This window comes from Camelus ferus, chromosome 9 (genome assembly GCF_009834535.1).
Source record: "Camelus ferus isolate YT-003-E chromosome 9, BCGSAC_Cfer_1.0, whole genome shotgun sequence".
Taxonomy (NCBI): domain Eukaryota; kingdom Metazoa; phylum Chordata; class Mammalia; order Artiodactyla; family Camelidae; genus Camelus; species Camelus ferus.
The window spans coordinates 67,380,259-67,405,892 of NC_045704.1; the positions used below are offsets into that span (position 1 = coordinate 67,380,259).

Consider the following 25,634-nt stretch of genomic DNA (forward strand, 5'->3'; position numbering starts at 1 on the left):
GCGTTATGTTGTCATTTTTATGGCTGAATAGTATTCCATTGTATAAATATACCACATCTTCTTTATCCAGTCATCTGTTGATGGACATTTAGGCTGTTTCCATGTCTTGGCTATTATAAATAGTGCTGCTATGAACATTGGGGTGCAAGTGTCTTTTTGAAGAAGGGTTCCTTCTGGATATACGCCCAGGAGCCGGATTCCTGGGTCATACGGTAAGTCTATTCCTAGTCTTTTGAGGAATCTCCATACTGTTTCCCACAGTGGCTGCACCAAACCGCATTCCCACCAGCAGTGTAGGATGGTTCCCTTTTCTCCACAGCCTCTCCAGCATTTGGGTCTGACTGATATTTTAATGGCAGTGATCCATGGAGAAGGTGATGGTGGCTTAGAACAGGGTTGTAATGGTGAACACGGTGTGACATGTCAGATTCTGCGTCAGTTTTGAAGGTTTTCCTGATCTATTATATGAAGGGTGTGAAAGGAAGGGGAGTTATGGGTGACACTGAGCACCTGGAAGATGGGAATGCCACCAGCTGAGATGGGACAAGCCTTTGAGTGGAGGATTGTCGGGTAGATCAGAAGTTCCTTTTTGGTTGTGTTGATTGAGGTGTCTTTTAGACAGCTGGGTAGAGATGTCAAGTAGGTAAGTTAGTTGTTTGAGTCTGAAGTTTCTAGAGAGGGTCCAGCTTGAGATCCATATTTGGGAATTTGGACACATATAAATAGTATTTAAAACCATGAGATTTGAATTAGTGTAGATAGAAAAGAAATCCAAGGACTGTATTTTGGGCCACGTCAATGTTAAGAGGTCTTAAATTCCATTGTATATAAATACATCACATCTTCTCTATCCAGTCATCTGTCAGTGGACATTTAGGTTGCTTCCGCGTCTTGGCTGTTGTAAGTGGTGCTGCTGTGAACACTGGGGTGCAGTGTATCTTTTCAGATTAGGTTTTCTCTGGATATATGCCCAGGAGTAGGATTGCTGGGATCATATGGTAAGTCTAGTTTTTAGTTTTTTAAGGTATCTGCATACTGTTTTCCATAGTGGACTGCACCAAATTAACTGAATGACTATGCTGTACACCAGACACTAACACAACATTGTAAATCAATGATACTTCAATAAAAATACATAAATAAACATTTTAAAAAGAAGAAGAGGTCTTGGAGATGAGGAAGAATAAGGAAAGGAACCTGAAAGGGAGTGACTAATAGCCAGGCGGAGAAGAAATGTGCTGTCCTGGAATTGGGGTGAAGGATCCAGTGTGTCCAGTGCTGCTGATAAGACAAGAGCTGAGGACTGAGCACTGAAGTAGCAACACGGAAGTGCAGCAAACCGTTTCAGAGACACGCTGGGGAGTGATCACCATTGGAGTGGGTTTAAGAGAAAGGTGGAGATAAAAGAATTGCAAAGGGTAAGAGACAATCTTGAGAAATTTGGCTGTGAAGAGGAACAGAGAAATAGGAAGGAAGCATGGAGGAGGAAAGGGGGTCAAGTAGGGTTTTTTTTTAAGACTGTGAAGTGATTAAAAACGATTCGACAGAGAGGGATATTCTGATGGAGCAAGAAAGAGGAGAGTTTCTGAAGTGATACCTTCAAGTGGGCGAGAAAGGGGATCCAGTGAGGGGGCTGGCCTGGGGCTCCGGGACGCTTCGTCACGCTAGGTGGGGGCCCGCTGGGGGTACGTGCTGATAGCGGGAGACAGAGCGCAGGCAGGTGCCCGCAGAGGTTTTCTGATTCCTTCAGTTTTCTCAGAGAAACTGGAAGTGAGGTCACTGAGAGTGAGGATGGGAAAAGCCAAACTCTCAGAGGAATTATGAACAGTCTAGAAGAAAGGGGAGGTGAACAGACTAACAAAGCAACATGAGAGTTCCTAAGATTCACTCTAGTGGTATCTTCTGAGTTTTTTGTTTGCCTTTTTAGTTTTTTCCCCCTAATAGCTAATGTCCAGCATAATTCCAGCATGCAATAGATAGCAAATAAGTATTTCTTAATTTCAGAACTGGAATCGTACCTACCTATGTCTCAGTCATAGCTAACTTTATATTGTACTTACTATTCTAAGCACCTGCCGATTTAAACCTCAAAACAGCTATGCGTATGGCACTTAGAGCCATGAGACTGGATGGAACAGCGGAGTGAGAAGCAGGTATTCATATCTTCTGATTACAGATGATGAAACACAGATGTTAAAAGGTGCCAGAACCTCCCAATGTGCCCAGGGTTGGTCAGCCATTAGGGGACAGTGCAGAGATGTGAATCTCAGCCTGTGTGACTCTCAAACCCAAGCCTGTAACCACTGCCCCGGAGTTCATCTTGTCTACCCTCTTCATCTTTACAATGAGAGAACTGAGGCCCAGGTGCTTGTCACATACGTCAAAGCTGAGATTGGAATCAAGCCTTCTCCCAGTTCACCACCATCTCCCAGATCAATCTTACCGTGGAATCCAGTTCCCGTTAACACCCCATAGCTACCTGTGGTAGCAGCTAGATTCTAACAGTCCTTAGAAACAGTGACTGATGTGATGAGAGGCTCTTGCCTGCACCGACCCAGCTGTCCAGGAGAGGGCAGTCGTGTGTGCATGGACACGCCTGCCCTGCCCGCAGGCTTGTTCCTAAGCTTTCCCTCTGAGGCCAGAGTGCCTGATGCTCCAGAGACTGTTGGCTCAGAGCAGTGATTCTCAAGCAGCAATTCTGTTCCCCTAGGTGCGTTTGGCAGCGTTTGGAGACATTGGGGGTTGTCATGAGTGGAGGAGGGGTGGGAAGAAGCTTCTGATATCTAGGGGGCCGAGGCTGAGGAAGCTGCTAAACATCCTGCAGATTACAGGACAGCCTCCCCGTCACTTCACCCCAGCAGAGAAGTATCTGATCCAGAATGTCAGCTGCTATGTTGAGAGGCTGAGAAACCCGGCCCTGAAGGAGGGCCTGTAAACAGCCTGGTGTACCTGGACCAGAAGGATAAACAGACGAAGGCGTCCATGGAGGAGTGCACAAGCAGTCAAGAACACGCTATGGGCTCTGCTTCTCGGGAGCTCCAAGGGCCTGAAGGCCCACACGGATCCCTGACGCAGCCGTCCTCCGCTCGCTGTCTGTTGCCATCCGTGTGCCAAGCTGGCACAGTGTGTGACTGTGCCACTGGCAGCCCGAGCAGAGTCTGCCCCCCCTTAGCTCAGGGCCTTTGTATTTACCTGCCTTTCATCTGTTGACGAAGCCATCCCTCCTGGTCTTTGGAAACATCCTCCACCCGCAACCACGTGTGATGTGTAGACACGGCCCTGGAAACAGCAGTCAGGCCCTGGCACTGGTGACCTTGTCAGGGCATCAGTGTGCATGCTGTCTGGCCCCAGCGCATCTGCTGTTCCAGGGAGTGGCTCTCCGAGTCTCCGCTGACCTGGCTGCCTACACATGCCTGTTAATCGTGAAGGGTCACCTCCTTTGGAACTGGGAGCGCTTTTCTGAAACACGCCCCTTTTGGAAAAGCATAAGCATCTCTAAGTGCCTTACCTGAAACAGAGACGTCCTCCAAGCCAGGATGAGTCCAGTGTTCATTAAAGTACCGGCTTCCCTCCCTCTGTAAACCAGGCTGCTCACTGGTTCTCACAGTGTGACTCTCGTTCAGCAGAACACAGAGCATAAGTTCCTAAGACCAGCCTTCGTCTGTGGAGTCAGCTTGCCCTGCAGCATGATCATCTTCTCCCACGTCCTTTGCACAGACCATACTGCGAATATCTAATGACATATGAACCATGAACCTAAAAGCAGTTTATAGCTATGAAAGGAAATATGCAACTGTCTTTAAGTGTCCTTTGTGTTATAGGTTTTGCCAAAGACCAAAGTGCCATCTTCGTACTTACAGTAATTTGTTTGAAATACACAGCAGAGGATACCTAGCATCTCTAGAGCTGGGGTTTGGTTTGACCAGATCCAGATGGAACTGAATTGAATTACAGAGCTAATTCCAGGGCTTCTTCAGATGAGAACAAGTGGAGCAGGAAACAGCCAGTGGGTGGCGGAGCATTCTGGGGCTGTGTTGCTGGCCTCGGTTTAATACAGTATTGTGCTCCTGAAATTTAATAATAGTAATAATCGTTATCACTCATGAAGTGATATTTCTGTGGGCCAGTGCCTACCAGGTAAATCCCACTCCACACTCCCTTGAACTACCACCAGGAAATGGCTATTACAGATAAGGACACTGAAACTCCAAGAGGCCACATAACTTGCCCCAGGCTACCCAGAAAGGGGTAAAGCTGAGATTTAAACCTAGAAGATTAACACTGCGGCTCAGTGGACATTGTAAATGTCCTGGAAGAGTTTGGTCTTGACGTGAAATCTGAAATGCCTCCCTTTGAAACAATGAAAATCCTTGTCCCGTTTATAAAGTCTAAAGGTTTTGGTGAATTAGGGATCTGTAACACAGTCCTAAGGGCTTTGTGTGCTTTCATCAGCGTAAGTTGTGTCTGCATCACAGAGTCGTGGGGTTTAGAGCCCAGTGTGTCCAGGTTTATATTCTCCCTCCACTAATCATGAGCAGCGAGACTTTACGAAAGTCACTTGACTCTTCCAGACCTCAGTTTTCGTATCTATAAAGCGAGGTGAGTTATTGGCCTGTGAGTCAAGTGTCTTGCAAATTGCCTACCGGTCAGTCGCCGTGATCATCACTGGAGACATTACTCACAAGTTAAATGTGTGTTCTCAGTTTTTAGTTTTGCTGTGAAGATCTTAACTTACAGTTGGTACTTCAGGCTTTGCTTTGGCATCTGTGTTTCACGTGATGCCAAAGCCCGGGCATGAGGAAGCGTGGCCAGGTGAAAAGCATGTTTGTGTTTTAAACTTTAGCAGCTGCCCAGGTTATCGGAGGTGGCCAGGCGGAACATAAGCCTCCGTCAGGCATTCGGTATACGTGGTGGTACCACTTAATTGGCCTCATCTGGACTGGCAAATTCCTCGTCGCATGCCAGCAAATGACTGTAGCTGGGGCAGTGGTGACGTGTTATTTCAACAGGTAGGTCCAGTGTGTTACTGCTGTTGACTTGTCTGTGAGCTTCATGTCATGCATCTCAAAACACATTTTGGAGTTTTGACGTGGCCCCTCGAAAGGGATTGGTGAGAGTAAACGACTACGCTCAAAATTGGGGAGGACGCCCATTTGGAAGTAAAAAGTCATGTCATATCTTATCCCAGCCTCTTTTGCTTTAAGTTAGAAAATCCTGAAGGAAGCCAAACAGGGAGTAACTGCACTGCTCAGAGTTGAAAAAAACCTGAAAGAAAAGGTTGACTTTGCCTGTAAATATCCATTCTTACTGACTTCAAACTTTAAAAATTACTGATCTGTTTGGAACATACTTCAGTAAGTTCTGGGAGCATCACTTCATCCCATGTAAAGTGAGGAGAATGCTTTCTTGGAAAATAACTTTGACTCCTAAGGGAAATGTGTATGACTGTTAGATAAATTTTGTGTCCGTATAGTTAAGAACTAGTGAATTAACTATTTGCTTCACTGTTCACCATGATACTTACTGGAGTGTTTACCCTCCATTACCTCATCGGAATAATTGAGGACACTTATGTGAGTGCACACGCGTGCATGTGCGCACACACACACACACACAGAGCCCTCACCCCTTTACCTCCTCTGTGTGTGTGACTCTCCAAGGGCAGAGAGAAAACCACAGGCAAGAAGAGCACGGTCAGTACAATGACAGGGTTGGACTCAGAACAGGAAGTTTACGCCCGATGATGCTCATCCTCCTCTCATCTCTCAGACGAAATGAGCAGGAAAACACTGAGTGTTCGTGGGGGCAGGAGGGTCAGCCAGGGATGATTCATGCCGCAGAGCAGTTACCTCCCGAGATAAGGAGCACCGTGGGTTTTATTGCAGGGGCGCTGTTTGGGAGCCTCCACCATTAGAGACCCTGTGGGATGCACAACGGACTGTAGCCCTGGGCACTGAGAACCTTAAGCCACCAGAGGGGGTGGTGTGTGCTGCTTTCCCCTGAGTAGGCGAGCAAAGATTCTTCTAACCAAATTGGCCAGCAGGTCACAGCTCTCTGACAGCATTGATTCTGTGTTATTTTAGAACCACAAAACCAAAGCATTTTCAACGATATTCTTTTGATTTAACTTGCAGTGAGGTGTAGATGGGTTATCTCCTAATCCTTCCCCCTGCCCCGACTCCCCTCCCCCCAGATTGTGAAAGAACGGAAAAAGCATAAACACACATGGGCAGGAGGAAACAACGACAGTGGGCAAGAAATGCCAACCAAATGTTGGCAGCTGAAGAGAGGATGGGTGAGCCACCACTCACCACTCTGCAGACTGGAGAGACCTAAAAAAGCCTGTCTGTGTGTGTTCAGTAGGACAGGTGAGGTGGCTGGTTTGAACCACAAAAACTTAGAGGTGCTCAGGAACTCAAGTGTAAAATGTCCTTCTGGAGATGAGTTAAGGTCTTTCTAAGGAGCAGTTGGGTCCCAGGGCCTCCCATTACACCAGCAGAAGGCGGGAACTTTGCTCTCTGAAGAGGTCATCAGAGAGGATCTGGACATGGGGTGTCTGGCACAGCGGAGGCTGGGGCAAAGCTCTGTACTGAAAGGAGTGGGAGCAAGTGAAAGTCTAAATACTGAATAGAGTTCTACCTACCACCAACCCGCACTCCACAGCTCAGCCCCCGGGATGCTGACAGCCAGGCTGATACTTCCTAAGCAGGAGATAGTTGGCTTCTTTGGAGAAATTGTCTAACACAAAGAAAATACCTACAGGTGGTGCCATGTGGGAGTCCCCAAATGAAATGGCTGATTTCCTGACACCAAACCAGTTAGTGAAACTCACCAGTCAGCAGTCACCCTTGTATAGAGCCTCCAATTCACTCTTCACTGCCTCACTCTTAAATGTGAACTAGTAACCAGTGATTGTTAAACATTTGTAGAAGTCTTTACTGAAAGAGATCAAAATGAACAAAACAAACAAACAAAAGAATTTAGGGAAAATAGAGACAATGCAGGCAGCAGAAGAAAACTACAAAACAAAACAAAACTATAATATCCTCAGAAAGAACCAAGAAATGCTGTTTCCGTACAAAAAAAAAAAAAGGAATAGTGAGAGAACAAGAAAGACCTCTTTGTGATTAAAAATATGATTGCAAAAGTGAAAATTTTCTACTGAAGGATTAGAGTATAAAGTTGAAAAACTGTTCCAGAAGGTAGACCCGAAAGACAAAGAGATGGAAAAGAGGAGAGAGATGATGAAAAATTAGAGGATAACGTAGGACACTGAACATCTGGCTAATACAAGTTCCAGAAATACAGAACAAAGGAAAAAGAAGGGAAGAAACTATCAAGATTTCTCAGAGCTAGAGGACCTAAGTAAAGAGAAGATCCCAGAAGCTTTAGAGATAAAAACAGCCCACAGGCAAAGTATCAAGAACTAGAAGAGATAAAAGACCTATACTCTGAAAACTATAAAACATGAAGGAAATTGAAAATGATACCAAAAATTGGAAAGATATCCTGTGTTAATGGACTGGAAGAATTAATATTGTTAAAATGTCTATACTACCCAAAGAAATTTACATATTTAATGCAATCCTCATCAAAACACCCATGACATTTTTCACAGAATTAAAACAAATAATCCCAGAGTTTATGTGGAGCCACAAAAGACCCCAAATAGCCAGAGCAACCTTGAAAAAAAGAACAAACCTGGAGGTATTACACTCCCTGACTTCAGACTATACTAATACGCTACAGTAATCAAAACCACAAAGCTGCGGTGGCACAAAAACAAACACATAGATCAAAGGAACAGAACAGGGAGCCCAGAAATAAACTCATGCGCTTATGGTTGATTGATCTACAACAAAAGAGGCAAGAATGTACAATGGGGAGAAGAAAGTCTCTTCAATAAGTGTTGTCAGGAAAATTGGACAGCTGCACGTCAAAGAATGAAATTAGAACATTTTCTCACACCATAAATAAAATACAAAAATAAACTCAAAATTGATTAAAGACCTAAATGTAAGACCGGAAACCATAAAATCCCTGGAAGAAAACACAGGCAGAACACTGTTTGACATAAGTTGTAGTGATATTTTTTTGGATCTATCTCCTCAAACAAAACAAAAGCAAAAATAAACAAATGGGACCTAATTAACTTAAAAGCTTTTGTACAGCAAAGGAAACCATTGACAAAACAAAAAGACAACATACTAAATGAGAGAAAATATTTGCAAATGATATTAATGATAAGGGGTTAATATCCAAAATATGTAAAGAACTTGTACAACTCAATATCAAAAAAATAAAAATAAACAACCCAGTTTAAAGATGGGTAGAAGTCCTGAACAGACATTTTTCTAAAGAAGATGTACAGATGATCAGTAGGCACATGGAAAGATGTTCAGCATCACTAATCAGAGAAATGCAAGTCAAAACCACAATGAAATATCTCACACCTGTCAGAATGGCTATTGTCAAGAAAAACACAAACAACGAATCTTGGCAAGGATGTGGAGAAAAGGGAACCCAAGTATGCTATTGGTGGGAATGTAAATTGGTGCAGCCACTATGGAAAACAGTATGGAGTTTTCTTTAAAAACTAAACATAGAAATACTATATGATCCAGCAATTCCACTGTTGGGTATATATCCAAAGAAAATGAAAACACAAATTTGAAAAGATACATGCACCCCAATGTTCAGGCAGTATTATTTATGATAGCCAAAATATGGAAGCCACTAAGTGTCCATCAACAGATGAATGGATAAAGAAGATGGAATATTAGCCATAAAAAAGAATGGAATGTTGCCGTTTTGCAGCAATATAGGTGGACCTGCAGGGCGTTATGCTTAGTGAAATAAGTTCGAGGGATACACACACACAATGAAATATTAGCCATAATATAAGTTAGAGGGAAACAAATACTGTATGTTATCACATATATGTAGAATCTAAAAAATAAAACAGATTGATGAATAAAACAAAATAGAAACAGACTCAGATACAGAGAACAAACTAACGGTTACCAGTTGGGAAAGGGAAGGGGATGGGGTACCAAGATAGGGGTAGGAGATTAAAAGGTACAAACTGCTATGTATAAAATAAATAAGCTACAAAGATATATTGTACAACACAGGAAATATAGGTAATATTTTATAATAGCTTTAATGGAGTATAATCTATAAAAATATGGAATCACTATGTTGTACACCTGAAACTAACATAATACTGTAAATCAACTATACTTCAATTAAAAAATTAAATTAAATTTAAAAAGAACTAGAATGGGATCTGATCTTTAACAGCAACTCTGAACCAAGGAGACAGTAGGACAAGGCTGTCGAAATTCTAAGGAAAGGTTATTCCCAACCTCAAATTCTATACCTAGTCATACTATCAGTCAAGGGTAAAGGAGAATGGAGTCCTGTTCAGGCATGCAACATCCCAAAAGATTTTCTTCCCACATCCATTGTCCACTGAAACTAATGAGTAAGCCAGGCAGGAAAACATGAGTTTCAGGAAATGAGCTCCAACACAGTGAAGAAGAGGAAGGAATTTCCAGGAGGGTAGCTACTGATGAGGTATAGAAAACATCCATGGAGGAGTGGGCTCCGGGAGAGATGTCTCCAAAAAAAAAAAAAGAAAAGAAAAGAAAAGAAGAGGAACTGAGAGGACATCTGGTATGTTTGAACATATGGAAAAAAGATTTATACTTTGGTGAAGCCTATGGAAAACTGCACAAATAAAAAAATTGTGAAACAGTTACGAACTTCAGGAAAAAAACAAAAGTTGTACAAAAAAGGAAATACACTCAGAATATACCATTTGGATCAGTTGTCAATGTTATTTATGTACTGATAATGTAAACAGTAAACATTAAAACATTCTCAATGGTGAAAGATTGAAAGTCTTTTTCTCTAAGATCAGGAACAAGACAAGAGTGCCCACTCTTACCACTCCTATTCAACATAGTACTGGAAGTCCTAGCCAGAGCAATCAAGCAAGAAAAAGAAAAAAAAAAGTATCTAAATCAGAAAGGAAGAAGTAAAATTGTCTTTGCAGATGACATGATATTACATATATATATATATAATCCTGAAGACTTCACCAAAAAACTGTTAGATTGATCAATGAATTCAGTAAAGTTGCAAGATACAAAATCAGCATACAGAAGACAGTTGCATTTCTATACTCTGACAACAAAATATCTGAAAAAGAAATAAAACAACTCCATTCACAATAGCATCCAAAACAATAAAATGCTTACAGATAAATTTAACCAAAGATGTGAAAGATTTGTACACTGAAAACTATAAGACTCTGATGACAGATATTAAAGAAATGAATGGAAAGATATTCCTGTGTTCATGGATCAGAAGAATTAATATTGTTAAAATATCCATATTAGTCAAAAGCATTTATAGATTCAATGCATTCCTTATCCAAATTCCAATTACATTTTCCATAAAAATAGAAAAAAAAATCCTAAAATTTGTATGGAATCACAAAAGAGCCCAAATGGCCAAAGCAAAATTGAGAAAGAAGAGCATTCCTAGACACCTCACAGTTTCTGTTTTCAAACTATACCACAAAACTGCAGTAATCAGAGCAGTGTGGCGCTGGCATAAAAATGGACTCACAGATCTGTGGAAGAGAATTGAGATTCCAGGCAGGGGAAAGGATAATCTCATCAGTAAATGGTACTGGAAAACTGGATAACCACATGAAGAAGAATTACCCCTACATTACACTATTCACAAAAATTAACTCAAAATGGTTTGAAGACTTAAACATAAGAACTGAAATTATAAAACTTCTAGAAGAAAACGTAAGGGAGAAGCTCCCTGACATCAGTCTTAGAGGTGATTTTTGAATATGATACCAAAAATCCAAGCAACGAAAGCAAAAACTGGTAAGTGGGACCCCATCAAACTACAAAGCTCTACACAGGAAAGAAATCAGTCAACACAGTGAAAAGGCAACCTATGGGATGGGAGAAAGTATTTGTAAATCATATTTCTGGTAAGAGGTTAATATCAAAATATATAAAGAACTCATATAACTCAATAGCAAAAAAAAAAAAAAAGTTAAAAAATGGGCAGAAGAACTGAATAGATATTTTTCCAAAGAAGACATGCAAATGGCCAGCAGGCACATGAAGCGGTGTTCAACATCACTAATCATCAGGGAATTGCAAATCAAAGCCATAATGCGTATCACCTTACACCTGTTAGAAGGGCTAACATCAAAAAGACAAGAGGTAACAAGTGTTGGCAAGGATGTGGAGAAAAGGGAATCCTTATGCCCTGCTGGTGGGAATGTAAATTGGTACAGCAAATACGAAAAACAGTTTAACAGTATGGAGGTTCCTAAAGAAACTAAAATTAGAATTACCATATGATCTAGCAATCCTACTTGTGGGTGTATATCCAAAGGAAATGAAAAAGGATCTTGCAGAATGATCTTCACTCCCGTGTTTGTTGCAGCATTATTCACAGAAGCCAAGGTATGGGAGCAACCTAAGTGTCCATTGACAGGTGAATGAATGAAAAAGATGTGGTGTAGATAAAGGAAGATTATTCAGCCACGAGAAAGAAGGAAATCCTGACGTTTGTGACAACATGGATGAACCTTGACAGCATTATGCTGAGTGATATGAGTCATAGAAAAACAAATACTGGATCATATCACTTATATGTGGAATCTAAAAAAGCTGAACTCATAGAAACAGAGTAGAATGGTGGTTACCAGGGGCTGGGGTGTAGGGGGAAAGGGGAGACATTGTGAAAGGGTATAAACCTGCGGTTAGAAGCATAAGTTCATAGCCCAGCATGATGATTGTAGTTAGTGAGACTTACTATACACTTGAAAGTTGCTGAAAGAGTAGATCTTAAGTGTTCTCACCACAAAAAAGAAGTGGTAATTACACGAGGTGGTGGAGGCCGTCATTCTGCAATATATGTGTGTCAAACCAATGCATTGTACACCTTGGACTTACATAATGTTGTATGTCAATTATATCTCAAAAAGGCTGGGAAAAAAAAACATTAAAAATTTCAGTATAATTGAGAAGCAGGGAGTGGGAAAATGAGCGCGTAGGGGAGTTTAGGCCGTGTAGGAGAACTAAACCTGCATCTTCCATCGCAGGAAGTCGGTAGACAGTCTCTGAGGCTGAAAAATCAAGAAATGGCCGTGAGAACGTGTAATTTAGAAGTGTGAGGGCAAGTTCCAGAAGAAACAGCTAAAATACTACCTCTAGGGAGAGAAAATTAGCAGTGGGGAAAAAAACTGCTGCTTCTCCTGTTACACCTAGGAGTACGATTTGACTTTTTAAGATACTTCACATATTTGATAAAAATAAACTAATTTAAAATGAAATGCATGGTTTATTTTTAGCACTACTATTTCACTTATTAAAGAGTTCTGCATTCTTTTTAACTGCATGCCTAATTTTGAAACCTCAAGGTTTTCCTTTATCTCAGGGTTCACAATTCTTTCATCTCATGGTCTCGCCTGCACACAGGGAGAGGAATAAACATAGGCAGAGTGCATTCATCTCTGTCATCCATTTAAGCAGTAAGAGGGCTGGAGAGTTCATACAAAGACCATCAAGTCCCAGGATATGGGCAACTTGTATAATTTCCCTTTTGCAACCATTTGCTAGAAGAGGAGTCAACTGAGAGCCATAAAGATGCGGCTGGGGTGTGATAGGCAGGAACCAGCAACCGCTCAGCTTGGAGAAGGGACACGGAAGCAGCATGACTTCATCATATTTGCAAATATACCAAAGATGCTTTCCAGCTGCCTTGGATTTGCTAAGGGAGGAGTGAGGCAGTGGACTCATGGCGGAGCCTAAGGAACTTAGGTGGGAGACCCTTGAGTTCCCTAAGCCTGACGAGAGCTGCCAAGGCCTGTTCTCCATAACAAGGAGTTTCCATTTTCTGTGGGGTTGGAAAGATGAACCTTACAGCCTCCCGACAGCCCTCCCAACCCCATCTTGCAGTGATCTTGCTGGAAGAAGTACCAGGAAAGGACAAGGCCTCTGTGGGGACCACACCGTTCTCCTGTGCTCAGGACCAGATTGACACGGGAGCCCATCCAGCCTGCGTGGCCTGGTCCCTGTCCAAGAGCCTCAGCACACAATGAGTTTTCCATCCTGTTGAAGGGTTCTTAGTGAGCACCAGGCTGGATCTCCCCAGAGCTAAAGCTTGCCTCTAGGACCCTGAAGTGGCTGCTGGCTTCGACCTAGGCTCTGTTGTCCGAATAGTAGTTACAAAGCATCACTTCTGTGCCACGACCCAGAGGTGTCACGGACTCAGACGGACGGGAGCGTTAAAGCCTCTGCTCAGTGACTTGAGCGATGCAGTGTCCTGGAGGCCCGGCTCCCTCGCACAGGGCCGGGCACCTTCAGCACTCAGCGCAGCCACAGGTTTCAAAGAAGTGGAGCTGGGTGTGTGGGGCGCACCCTGGTCTCTCACACTGCCCAGGGTCTTCCAGTTGCCAGCACCCCCAGAATCCAGTGGAAGGTGCTCAGCATGCAGTACTCCCTGGAAGTGCAGGCCTGACCAGAGGCCTTAGCATCCTCACAGGCCCATCACTCAGCTGCCCCACATGCCCCACGCTGCACCGCCATCCCAAAGTCTTAGTTTCGGCCTCACCAGGTGTAATCAGAGCCTCCTCCTAAAAGTAGGTTTTGCTGGTTGTGAAGGAAACAGAGGTGAAGGCCATAGCCACGTACTTCGCAGGGCACGGGTGGCAGGGTGACATTACCTTTGAACACAGAAAAGAGTCTAAGGAGAGAAGGTGGGGCTCAGAGAACCTGCACTGACTGGCCTTTATGTGCGGGGCGGTGTTTCGTTCTCAGGGCGGGTATTGAGTGACTCCCGGCTCCGCAGGCTGGCCTGGTTTGAGAGCTGGCCGCCTTCCCAGGGTCTCTCTCTCGTCATATGTTAACTCAGCTTCAGACCCTCTACTCTTGTCCCAGGGAAGCCCTGGAGGCAGCACTGGGTGCGACACGGACGGGGGCAGTCAAGACACGCAGACGCTCCTCAGCCTGGAATGGTTCACCCCATGCCCGGAACCCCAGACAGCTGGTGCCTAAGCCCAAACGCCAGTACCTGCAGGACCAGCCCCCACGGCCCCATTCACAGTGGCCTGTGAATCATTTATTTCCCGACCAGATGGGAAGGCAGGTGCTGCCCTCCCCTCCCGCACCCCCTCTGGAGCACCGTAAGATGCTCTAAGGCCCATAAATCTCCCAAATGGAAAAGCAAACATTCTCCCTTTAAAAAAAAAATAACAATAATAAGGAACGGGAGAAAATGGGTACGATTTTCCTGGCGGGGCTGCCCTTGGTTCATCAGATCAAAATCAGTTCCTGTCAGCGACAGCTGCCTGGTATTTCCTATTTCCAGCAAAACTGAGTTGAAACACACGTCGCCCTTTCTGCGGGACAACTGCGTTGCAATTATTCTGCTTCCAATATTACTTTCCTTTCTCTCTTCCTTCCTGGATGATTTAAGTAACAGCAAAATACGGCCATTGCCAACTCTTGAAACATTTCTGGCTGCATTCCTTTTCCTCCCTCAAAACCTAGGCTCTTGTCAAACCCTTAATTCATAGTGACTTATTAGCAACCAGAGCAAGTTGCAGAATAATCCGTTATGAAGGAAGCAGGCTTCCCCTGGAATCAGTGAAGTAGCTTCTTGGAAAGGGCCTCATTTTCTAGAACTGGCATCAGAGGGTCTGGGAGGGGTTGCATCAGCCCTCCCTCCTGTGCTTTATCTTTCAGGTTTGGGGTAGGGTGAAGGCTGTGCCCGCTCTGTTCTTTTTCACTTTTTTTTTTTTCCTGCCTGTGAAACAGACTTTTGCATTCTTGGGAGCTGTGTCATGACGAGTCCCGTAAATGATTCACAGTGAAGTGACCTTTAAAGAGCAGAGTAGGAATCAGCTGGATTTCAGGAGCCTGGAGCTGTGCAGAAGCCAGAGCCTTCCCTCCGTGCACTGTAAGCCGGTACCTCTCCGGCTGCCAATCCTGGTCATGTGATTTGGTGGTGATTTTAATCACCCAGCTAGTACTGGCGATATTTACATATGCTGTGTGTGTAATTTAAACCTTGGGGATGATTATGTAATTAAACTTCTGAAAATGAAAATGGGATCAATATGCCATTTAAAGGACTGGTGGAGGTGGTAGGTGTTGCAAAGAGGAAAACATGTTTGTTTTAACTTTTCAGTATTTTTAACAATTCCTGTGCCATGTCTGTCTGTAACACTGAGTGCCACCAAAAGGAATTAACTTCATCCTAGAAATCACTTAACGTTAGCTACCAAGGAGTGTAAAAATTTTGCCAAACGCGGATGGCATCATGGTTTCTGAATTGTTGTACTGTAGTTGATTTGAACCAGAGAGAAGTTTTTTGTTTATTTCTAAATAGCCTTTTTAAAATGCTGTCTTTTTTTTTTTCTGTCTGTTCCCAGAAATAAAAATGACCCTCCTGATCGCCCCATCCTTTCATCTCTCTCCACCCTTTTCTGCTACCATCAGGGAACAGTTGTAAAAGGGTCATTTTTAATCATGGTGGTGAGGATTCCAAGAACCATCCTCACGTACATCTATAACACGCTGAAAGAGAAGATAAGGCAGCACCTTAAAACAGTGCACTCTGTGTTTGGGTCACAGAAAAGTTAATCACTGGAAAACTACCCTGGGTCCCCGGAAAGGAATGTGACCTGTGGCAGCGGCCATTCAGAAAGCTCCAGTGTTCTTCAGTTCCCACCCCCCCACCCCACCCCCTGCAAACTTTTTGTCCCCAATCCCTGTTTTGCTCAGAGTTTTGTTTTTTGGATTTTCTCCAACATGGTGGCAGAGGTGGTGTGGGGAGGGAGTGTTTCTCTTTGCTGGCTTTCCTTCTTATTTAAATGCTGAACAAATGGGAGGAATTCTTAAGATGAAATTTAAATAAGTTGTAATGGATATTTATCAAGCTATTTTTTTTATAGAAAGACAAATATACTCTAAGATAAGAATAGTATTTGTTTCTGCTTTAATACTAAAATACTCCCTGCATTTTGTGTTTCCTGGAGGGTGCCAAGGGAAGTTACTGGGGGGGGGTGTGTGTGTGTGCACGCGTGCACACGCGCGCATGCTTAATAGTGAGAAGTGGGCAAGCTGCCCTAAATCTCGACTCAAAAGACAGAAAACTATGGGGCTTTTGTGCCTGGGGTTTTTCCCCTCCCTGGTTTTTATTTCCATGCACATTTGGTTATGAATGCCAGTGGAAACCAAAACACCAGGAAAACAGCTGTTCTCATGGTATTTCTGTCTTACCAAACAAGGGAAGCTTGGATTTTTCCCAGCATTTCTGTTCTCACAGTGTTAACCTTCCCTCCTTCCCCTCCCATCTCCACCTCAGCTTCGATGACTTGGCTAGAGTTTAACAGACGAATGTACATGTCCAACCTTTTGGGTATCAGTATGTGTTCGTAGTAAATTGGGGAAGTTTTATGCTGGGATTTATAATTATACTTTAAAATTGTTTTTGTTTGCTCTTTTAAGCAGAAATATGAATTGTTGATATTTCTTAAGTCCATAATCAAAATTTGATATTAATATGTCAATTAGGAACAATTGGTTGAATTTCACATAAAATTATCTGGCTTCCTTATCTTGCAGTGTGTGCTAAGCCATTGCCCCTGATCATAGAGTATTTTCTTGTATTTCTATTGAACTGTTGCTTGGCACATGTTTGTGGCTTGAAGAGGCACTCACACAGCGAGGACAAGTGTGGCTCCTCTGGTCCATGCATTTTGAAGTTGATCCTTCAAACTTAGGACTCTTAGAGAAGGACTTCTGAAAGAACAGAATAGCTTTTTAATTCTTAAATATATCCCTATGGTTAATTGTGTATTAAATATATTCGTGTGTATGTATGTGTGTGTGTGTATGCATTAGTAATAGGTCACTGTAAGTTAATGAGCAGTAGGGGACGATCTCTCGCCCCTAGACCTAGGCACCTTAAACTCTTTGGGAAACAGTCTCCATAAATCTAAAAGAGAAGTCAATGGGCCAGCCTCCCAGCGGAGGTCTAAAATGTTGTTTATCAAACCCCAGATCCCACAAGGCCCAAGGCGCCAATCCCCTTTCAGTGATGTCACTGTTGGAGAAATGTGTCCTTTCTTAGGTTAAAAAAAAAAAGGTCTTCCGTGGCAGCCTTACAGCCCAGCGCTGTGCCTACAATTTAAACACTTTACACGGCCCCTATGAGATCTTTCCTCCGTTAAATGGCTCATTCACAACCACAGCCAGGCTGAGAAGTATCCAGATCAAGTTTCACCCAATTAAATTAACACCAGGACAAGAAAATGTCCATATAAGGCTGAGTTATTCCTGGGGTCCTCATGGAGAACTATTTCAGGATTGTTTTCAGGGAGTTTTTTGAGGCGAGGGGGTTCTGGGCGGTGGGTAGAACACATTCAGTCACCCCTTCCCCCGGCCCCCCAACAAGTTTCGTTAAATTATTCACTTTTTTTTTAATTATTCACTCTTGAGTTATACACAAGTACAAGTTCTATTTCAAAGGACTAATTTATCCCTTGAAAGTTAGCCCTGAAAAGTTCACTATTGGATTTATTTCAAAAAAAAAATTAAACTTGATTCTTTCTTCTTTTTAATGTGGGCACATAACCAGTATCCACAGTGCGTTAGTTTTATTGTCCCTAGGGTGTGAATTTTTCATGAATATAAGCTTTGGTTTGAAAAGCAGAGTTTATAATTGAAGACACTGAAGGGAAGATGAAGAGGGAAGAAAAGGTTTTTGTTTTGTTTGGTTTTGTTTTGTTCCCACTAGAACCAGAGTTCTAGTTCACCCATGCTAGTAAATACGGGCTGACTCATTTCCCTGTCTGCTGAAGTCAACAGCAGTCCTAGCATTAGCGAAACCTCACTCATCGGTAGTAGCAATGATAGCAATTAGCAGGAGCAGCGTATGCAAAGCAGAAGGGCTTCTCCCGTACCGACTGAGAACTACTGTGCCGCTTCCCCAGGTACACGGGGCTCCAAGTGGGAACACAGTGAGTGCGAGTTCGCAGAAACCGCCTGCTTGCTGCTTTCCTGTGCTGTCTCTGACTCTGTCCCTTTGGCTCTGAACCCGATCCCTACAGCACAGCGCGTGGTCCAGGTGCGTGTTCCGATGCTGCGGCTGCTGTTTCTGGTGTCTTGACAAATGCCTGTGCCACCTCAACCAGGTACGTCTCCCCCAGGGGTGCTCAGAGGGGCCTGCGGGTGGGCGCCATCTCATAGGTCAGGGGTTGGCCAGTTCCTCTGTAAGAGGCTTGACTGAGTAAATATTCTCAGCTTTGGGGCCATCAGTGTCAGTGGCAACACGTGGCCCTGCTGTGGTGGCAGGGAAGCAGCCCTAGACAGGGTGTAAATGGATGGGCATGACTGTGTTTCAGTAAAACTGTACGTATGGCCACTGTAATTTGAGTTTTATATTTTTCACATGTCAAGGAATATGCTTCTTATTTTGATTTTTTTCCAACTATATTTAAGATGTGAAAATTATTCTTAGCTCTGGCCCGAGGAAGCAGGCTGCCTGGTGGATCTGATTCCTGGGCTGTAATTTGCGGACCTTTACCTCAGAACCTTCGGTCACTAATGCCATGCTTCAAATCTGTGCATCTTTTCAGAAATAAAAAGGGGAGGAGGCTTTAGAAACCCTTACACAATGCATGTATATAAGCTGAGAGTTAGTTTTCAGTATCTTCTCTGAGAACTGTAATTTTCCTGAAATAGGAAAAGAATTGCTTCCCTAATATTTTTTCAATCTTTTACCAGCCCTTCCCTTTCAAGCTATAAATATTCCTTTAAAAATCAGAAAAATTATATACTTTGTTTGAATTTCAAATTTTTTTCTTCTGAGTCTATCAAGTTGAATGAACTTTAAACGTATGTTTTGTTTTTCTGTACTTAATTTGGGAAATTTTAATAACCCTTAGTCAAGTTTACACAAAGCAGTGTTTTTGTAAGTCAGCAGGACATTTTACAATTTAAATGTTCACAGAAATCTCACTTAGAAAAGCACTTCTTATAGTTGCCCGTCTTCCTAATAAATGTACCAGTAGAAGTAAAGGGAGTAATTATAGCATGGATGTTTAATATCTTGGAAGTGCTATTAAGAATACCTTTCATTGTTCTGGGAAGGCCATCATGCCCTTGTAGTAAAGCCCTGTTATTAAGGCCCTTCTTGAGAATCTTGGAACACATTTTAGAGTGTATTTACTTTTCGCTTGGATTGCTTCAAGCCAGCACGCATAAAACAGTAAGATAGCATAGAGAATGGTGGTCATGTAGCAGGTCAGGCCAGACCCTAGAGTGTCTTGTCACAGTGTCATATGCCAGCCTCTCTCTCCTAGAACTGTGTGTACATATCCAGACACCAACTTATTTCACAAAGATTTTGAGATGCATTACAAAAACACACTATGATAAACTACGCATACATGAAGATCAAGCTTAGAAACGTAACAGACCAGAAAGACAAAGCAGTGGGACCACTGATATACAAATATGTTGGCCACATGGTCCCATGGGGCCCTAAAGTTGAGTTGCCATCCCTTCACTGTATGACGTAAGTTCAGATTCTTTCCGTGTCCCTCCTTCCCTGCCTCCTGGAAGCGAGGGGCTCCCTGTGGATGCTGCAGGGACCACCACCGCAGGAGGGGAGAGAAATGGGTGAGGAGGAGGAGGGCAGGTAGGCCTGGGCCTGTATCGCCGCTGCCACCACCAGCCTGCCGCCCGAGAAGCTCCGCTTTCCCTGGTTTGGGAGTGGGGTGCCCCTGAAGGGTTCGTTTGAAGACAGGACCCTGCTGCCCAAACACATTTGAAAGCCACTGTCATTTGAAAAACACATTTGAAACACTGTACCGTGTTCGTGTTGGTTTTCTCTGCCCTGCTGTCCTAAGGGACATATTTTCTGCATTCTGACATTTCAGCACCTTGTATTAACCCAGTACCTTTTCTTTGAGAAGTTCAAAATGTTCCCAAGATCGTAAGTAGTGTTAGTCTTAACCACACTAAAATTACCATTATAAAGGGGAGGAATCCTCACAGCAGACGTACACGGGCAATGAGTGGCCCTGAATCACAGAAAGGCTCAGCCAGCCCTGAGGGTCCAGCTCACAGTGAATTGGGGTTGCAGACAGGGGTGGGTCCCTTGAATTCTGGTCGTGCAGCCAGAGCGCGCGGCCTTGGCTACACCAGCTGTCAGAGCAACTGGAACTTGAGGTGGTTCCCGGAGGAGTAGGCGGTGCCTGCTGATGTGGGCGCTGCTGGGAAGCCCACGGGTTAGGAAATTGAGAAAGAGGAGGACAAAGAATGGAGAAGAAAGTGAAGGAAGTGATGTGAATATTGATGGGCAGGGAAAGGTCGCCTGGAGTCTAGACCAACCACTGGAACAGAGGGAAATAAAGATTTGTGAGAATAAAGACAATTCTTGTGTAATGACGGTCGGAGCTGTTGTCCACCTCACTTGGCAGTGGGCAAAGGAAAGCGAGCCTAGGGTGAAAGAAGGAATTTAGATTAGCCTCTTGAAAAATTTCCTGGCACTGGAATGAGTTGCCAGGAAAAGATTTTCTCTGGAAATCAGATTTAAAGGAGTTGAGGCTTATTTTTTTATTTTCCTAGTTTTGTGCAGAAGGAGCTGGGAAATGCTGAACGAGAATGAGATGCATTTGTCACCATCAGACCCCACGTGTTCCTCTTTACTTAACATCAGGGAGCTGGTTGTGTTTCACCATTGCTGCTTAAAAGCCTACTCTGTCTTCACTAGTCCTGGGAGGGAGACTGGTGGCAGTTGCCCCATTTTGTGGACCCCCAGCTTCAGGCTGAGCAGTAATTCACTTGCAGGGGGCGGGGAGCAGGGAGTGAAACCCCACATCTCATCATTTCTCACTACTTTTCTCCCTGCATCATAAATACCAATTGTGTGTTTAGCTGAAAATATTACGTGTGCACACATCGTACATTTATTTATCCAACAACTGTTTATTTTTGCTGTATTGGAACCATTTGAACCAGGTGTAATGGGGGAGAGGACTGTGGTGATCAGAGTCAGTATAAAGCAAAGCCAGGCCTTCCAGGAGCTGACAGGCTAATCTGGGGAGTGGGGACAGTGTGAGGCATTTGCATGAGACCTTGATACGACGGAATGTGCTGGAATGAGGACTGTGAAGTTCAGGACAGGGGAGTCTTGGTAGTCGGGGAGGCTCTTGGATTTGATGACCAGGAGAGCTTTCGTAGAAGAGGCTGGATTTGTCAGGCCTGAGCACTGAGCACCCACCGGGGGTCACCCGCCCACAGCTGTGGGCTCTTGGCACTCACTGTGTTGCTAGTTGGGTGCTGAGCACTTGCCCTGTGTGGGAACAGTTGTGAGTTTCACCGCAGCCCCTTGAGATGGCTGTCCCCAATCTATAGATGAGGAAACCGAGGCTTAGAGAGGGCGCATAGTTAGTGGCAGGACTGGGATTTGAATCCATATCTATTTTGCCTCTAGGACCCAAGCCTTGAACCCCTGTGCATTTGAAACAGCCAGAGAAGAAGTCAGAACTGTCTGGGGGGGGGGGTCTCTTCAGCACCTGTCCAAGCCAGGCTCTAGAAACATCAGGTACTGGCAGTTGAGTGGGGCTGGTCACAGGCAGATTTTTGCAGAGGAGGACAAGAAAGGTGTGGGGACAGCGAAGAGAGTGAAGACTGGCTCGTGCAATTATAAATCCAGAAGAGGCTAGCCAGGGTGGTTGGAGCCCACCTCCTCCCCTCAGGAGGGTCTGTGTCAAAGCTTCTGGGGGGCTGCCTGGCTGTTCTCGGAGATTTTCAGGGAGGGGCTCCTGCAGCCTCCCTCTCCCTCCCCGCCCGCACTGTCCAGGAGCCTGACTGCGACATTCCCGTGTGGGGCTCTGCAGGCTGACCCGTGGGCGGGGGTGGCCTGTTCCTCATTGTTCCCTTATGGTCCACACACGGCTCCTCATGGAGCTGTGTCCCTAAGTGCGTGTGTCTTGTCCATGGAGGGCACAGATATCTGTCCCAGCACCGATGGGGACTCTAGATCAGTGTTCCCCTAGGTTTGAAACCCTCTAGGGGCCACAGGACTCTTCCTGTGGTTCCAAACTGTTTGAACATTCGAGAATGTTCTTTCTTCAGTTCTTATGGCAAATGACAGAATTTTATGGATTTTCATTTTCTCATACAACTAACGGCTTTTTACCAATCAATTAAGTGCTTCATGCGTTACTAAAGCTTACTGAAATGTGTCATTCATGAACCGAATGGGTGCTTTACTTAATTTCCTGAGGACTCAAATTCATAATTCTGTTAAGCTGTCTGGCTGCCAAGGTGACCCTACAAAACTTGTGACCGCGCCCGGGCAGTGCTGGGATTTTGCAGACGGGGGAGAGAACGCTTTGCTCCGGGTGTACCAGCAGAGTCCCCTTGGATTGGCTGTCTTCTTCAACTGCAGTTATTCTTGTCTTATTTACTGTTTTTCTTCTGTTGATTATTTGGGTCTTGTTTAATGCATTATATTTTTACCATGTTGAGCGTTGCGTTCCTTTTCAATCCTTTGTTCTTCCAGCAGAAGTGGGAATGGATGTAGGAAGTGAGCCATGGGCTGAGGTCAAACAATTGCAAGAATGATGATTTCCACTCCATCTCCTGGGAGGGGCTCTTAGGTGAAGGCCACCCCAGTTGGGTATAGCAGCAGTTGGCTTGTGTCTTCTTTGTGGAACTTGGACGAGTCCCTCCACCTTACGGAGCTTCTGCAGAAAGACAGGGTCAGCTTAAATGACAACCCCATCCTTTGCGGGCATGCTGAACCTCGCTGTGGTGCCGGCCAAGAGCTGGGGTGTGCGGGTACCATGTGGCCGCACTGCAGCCATTCCATGTGGGACATGGGACAGGATGGAAGACATGTGACGTGCATGGTTTCCCGTTGTGTTCCACGTGGCAGGATCATTTTTCCCACATTGTACCTCTTGTCCATGGTGAGGACTTACCCTGGGATCACAAAGGTCAGTGATGTTTTATGTTGCCCTGATCTCGAGCCTCCAAATCCTGTTGAGTGGACTGAGAGTGTGCGAGGACCTCCATATGCCTCCCCCGAGCCGTTGTCCCAACACTGCTGCTCTGTAGTGACAGCAGTAAATCAGTGCCATAGCTGGTGTTGAGATGCTGGTAAGATGCCAGTCACCTCAGTCGTTCTCAGCAGTGGAGAGTAACGTCCAGTAGCTTTCCCCTCCCATTTTGGCTGTGGGCCAGTATGTGGGGTCACTGGGTGCCTGGGGAGCCTCTGCTGCATCTCCTGGTTGTGACTTGAGGAGAGGACAGGGTGCCTCAGATCCGCCCTGTGCAGCCCGTCAGGTTGCCAGCCCACTTCAGTGTGGCAGCCCTCTGGATATGAGACACCAAGAAAAGCGTAGATTATCACCTCTTGGCATTTGGTTGGCAATGCCCATGGCTTCCTGTATGTAACAAATACACTGATCAGAAAGGCCCAGGTGATCTTGTCGAGTCCAGTGCAGAGAGAAGCTTGCTGCTACTTGGGAAACATACACATCTCTCCCCTCCCGACTTCATAACCCCCCCCGCCCCCACCCACACTGCCTGCCAGTGCCTTCGGGGAGCATAATGTTGGTCTCTGTCTTCTGAGCCTTTGTGGCAGATGTGACTTTGTAGTATCTCCAAGCCTTCGCTCCCTGCCTCCACTTTCCTAGCAGTTAGCTCGATTTCAGTGATTCTCTTCCTCGCAGTCCATCAGGAGCAAAGGCACTTGGCGACCCTTCCGTGTCCAATTTTGGTTCATCCTCAGCCAGCTGGCGGATCTCCAGGGCCTCCTCTTCTCCTCTCCCCAGGGCAACATGTGCAGTGCAGAAAAGAAAAGTAATGAATATCATGCAATTTCTCTGACTCGATTATGAGAATGATGTAAGGTTCTTAAGAGGACACAGTTCTTGAGGTGGCTGACATCGCCTCATCCCAGAGCATCCAGACAGCTGTTCTTTCCATGACAGCGGCAGTTCTGAATCCTGACACCCCTACCGACTGGTTTGAAGCTATTCTGGGGCAGCCAGCTGATGGGAAGAGCCCTGGAGAGAGGCCTCTGTGTGTGCGTGTTGTAGAAAGAAGCTCACATGTGTGTCAATATGATAGTCTGCATTAAGGGCCATTTATAGATGATGGTATTCCTCTCGGCACAGCTGTTTCATGGCAGATGCTACTGTCCTGACTTTAGATAGAAAGGAATTGAGACACCTATTCGTCAGAGGCCCCAGACTGTCTGGGAGAAAGCTGACTGTATCCTTATGTTTCCTGGTGCGTGGCTCAGAGCCTGCTGGGCTTAGGGCCTTGGCTTTGTGTGGCTTCCTGCGGAGCAGCCTCTCCGGAGCCTGGCTCCCACCTGCTGTGGGCGTGTTGCAAGGCTCAGGGCTCAGGAGGGTGAGGCCCAAAGCCCTCGTCCCCAAGTGGGCCTCAGTGGCCTCTCCTACTTTTGGAAAAGGCCCAGCGAGCAGCTGCCATCTGTTCCTTCCTGACTTGAAATTCTTCAACCATCTTGGAGAAGTAATTAATGTTTGTTGAATGACTGATTGCCTCACTATAGGGAAGGGAGGGTGAGTTATGCAATGGGCCCTCAGCTAATCAGAAAATTCTCTTGGGAGGCAAGAGAGGGTTAGGCTCCCTCCAAGGTGTACAGCTCCCGAAGACAAGAATGCCACCCCTTACCGGGCACTCCCGAGTACCACGCACTGTGCTAAGTGCTCTGTGTGTGTCACCTCCCTGCATCCTCACAAGTAGTCCATGAGGAACGTACGATTAGTACCGTTGATCTTTTTTCCATAGGTGATGACACTCAGATTCCGAGAAGTTAAGGAGCAACCTGCTCCAGGTTAGCTGGAGGAAAGTAACAGCTGAGTGTGGAGGTTTGGGGGCCTTGAAAGTCATCTCCTCTTCCTTGTCCAAGTTCTGAACAATGGTGAGACCCAAGAGTTGGAGATAAAGATTAAAAGCATCACCTTGAATACCTAATCAGCAGGTTGGAAAGTGCATTGTAGGAACAGCTTAGTAATGTTTCACCCTTAAGACAGACAGACCAACTTGCCCTCCCCAGGCCCCGCCGACCCCGTGGACCTGCCCCTGGGCTCTCCCCTGCAAACTGGGCAGAGAAGGTGTGTGCTCGGTGGCAGGCAGATCCCAAGGGAAGTGATGGGGAGCTGAGCCAGCCTGCGCTCTGCACCTCCCTCCAAACTCACCCAGGACCTCAAGTCAGACCCCGCCTCTGGAACGAAGGAGAGGAATCAGGAAGGAAGGAAGTCCCTGGCCGTGGAAATGCAAACATGAGGTGGCCCCCACCAGGGTCATTTAAACCCGGGTCTTCGCTCGTCCACTAGGGAACCCCTTCTACAGGGAGGAACTCAGACCCCAAAACTTGAGCGATCAGGGGATACCCTCCCCTCGTTCCAGTAGAATGTGGGGTCCGAGTGTGTCAAACAGGGTCACGCGGTGGGCAGGGCTCTTTCTGGTTCTGCTCTTCCCTACCTTGTTCCTTCTCTCCCCGCACCCTCCCGAGCTTCACTGACACACTAGGAA

At 45.1% G+C, this 25,634-nt stretch overlaps 1 protein-coding gene across 1 annotated transcript in view; it reads left to right on the forward strand.

Moving 5' to 3' along the window:
* SLC44A3 (solute carrier family 44 member 3) overlaps window positions 1–25,634 on the forward strand; it is a 64,540-nt gene that overhangs the window by 21,566 nt on the left and 17,340 nt on the right. Inside the window, 3 exon segments of the mRNA XM_032487133.1 lie at window positions 4,844–5,009; window positions 15,479–15,634; window positions 18,157–18,244. Coding sequence (XP_032343024.1) covers window positions 4,844–5,009; window positions 15,479–15,634; window positions 18,157–18,244 — 410 coding nt within the window.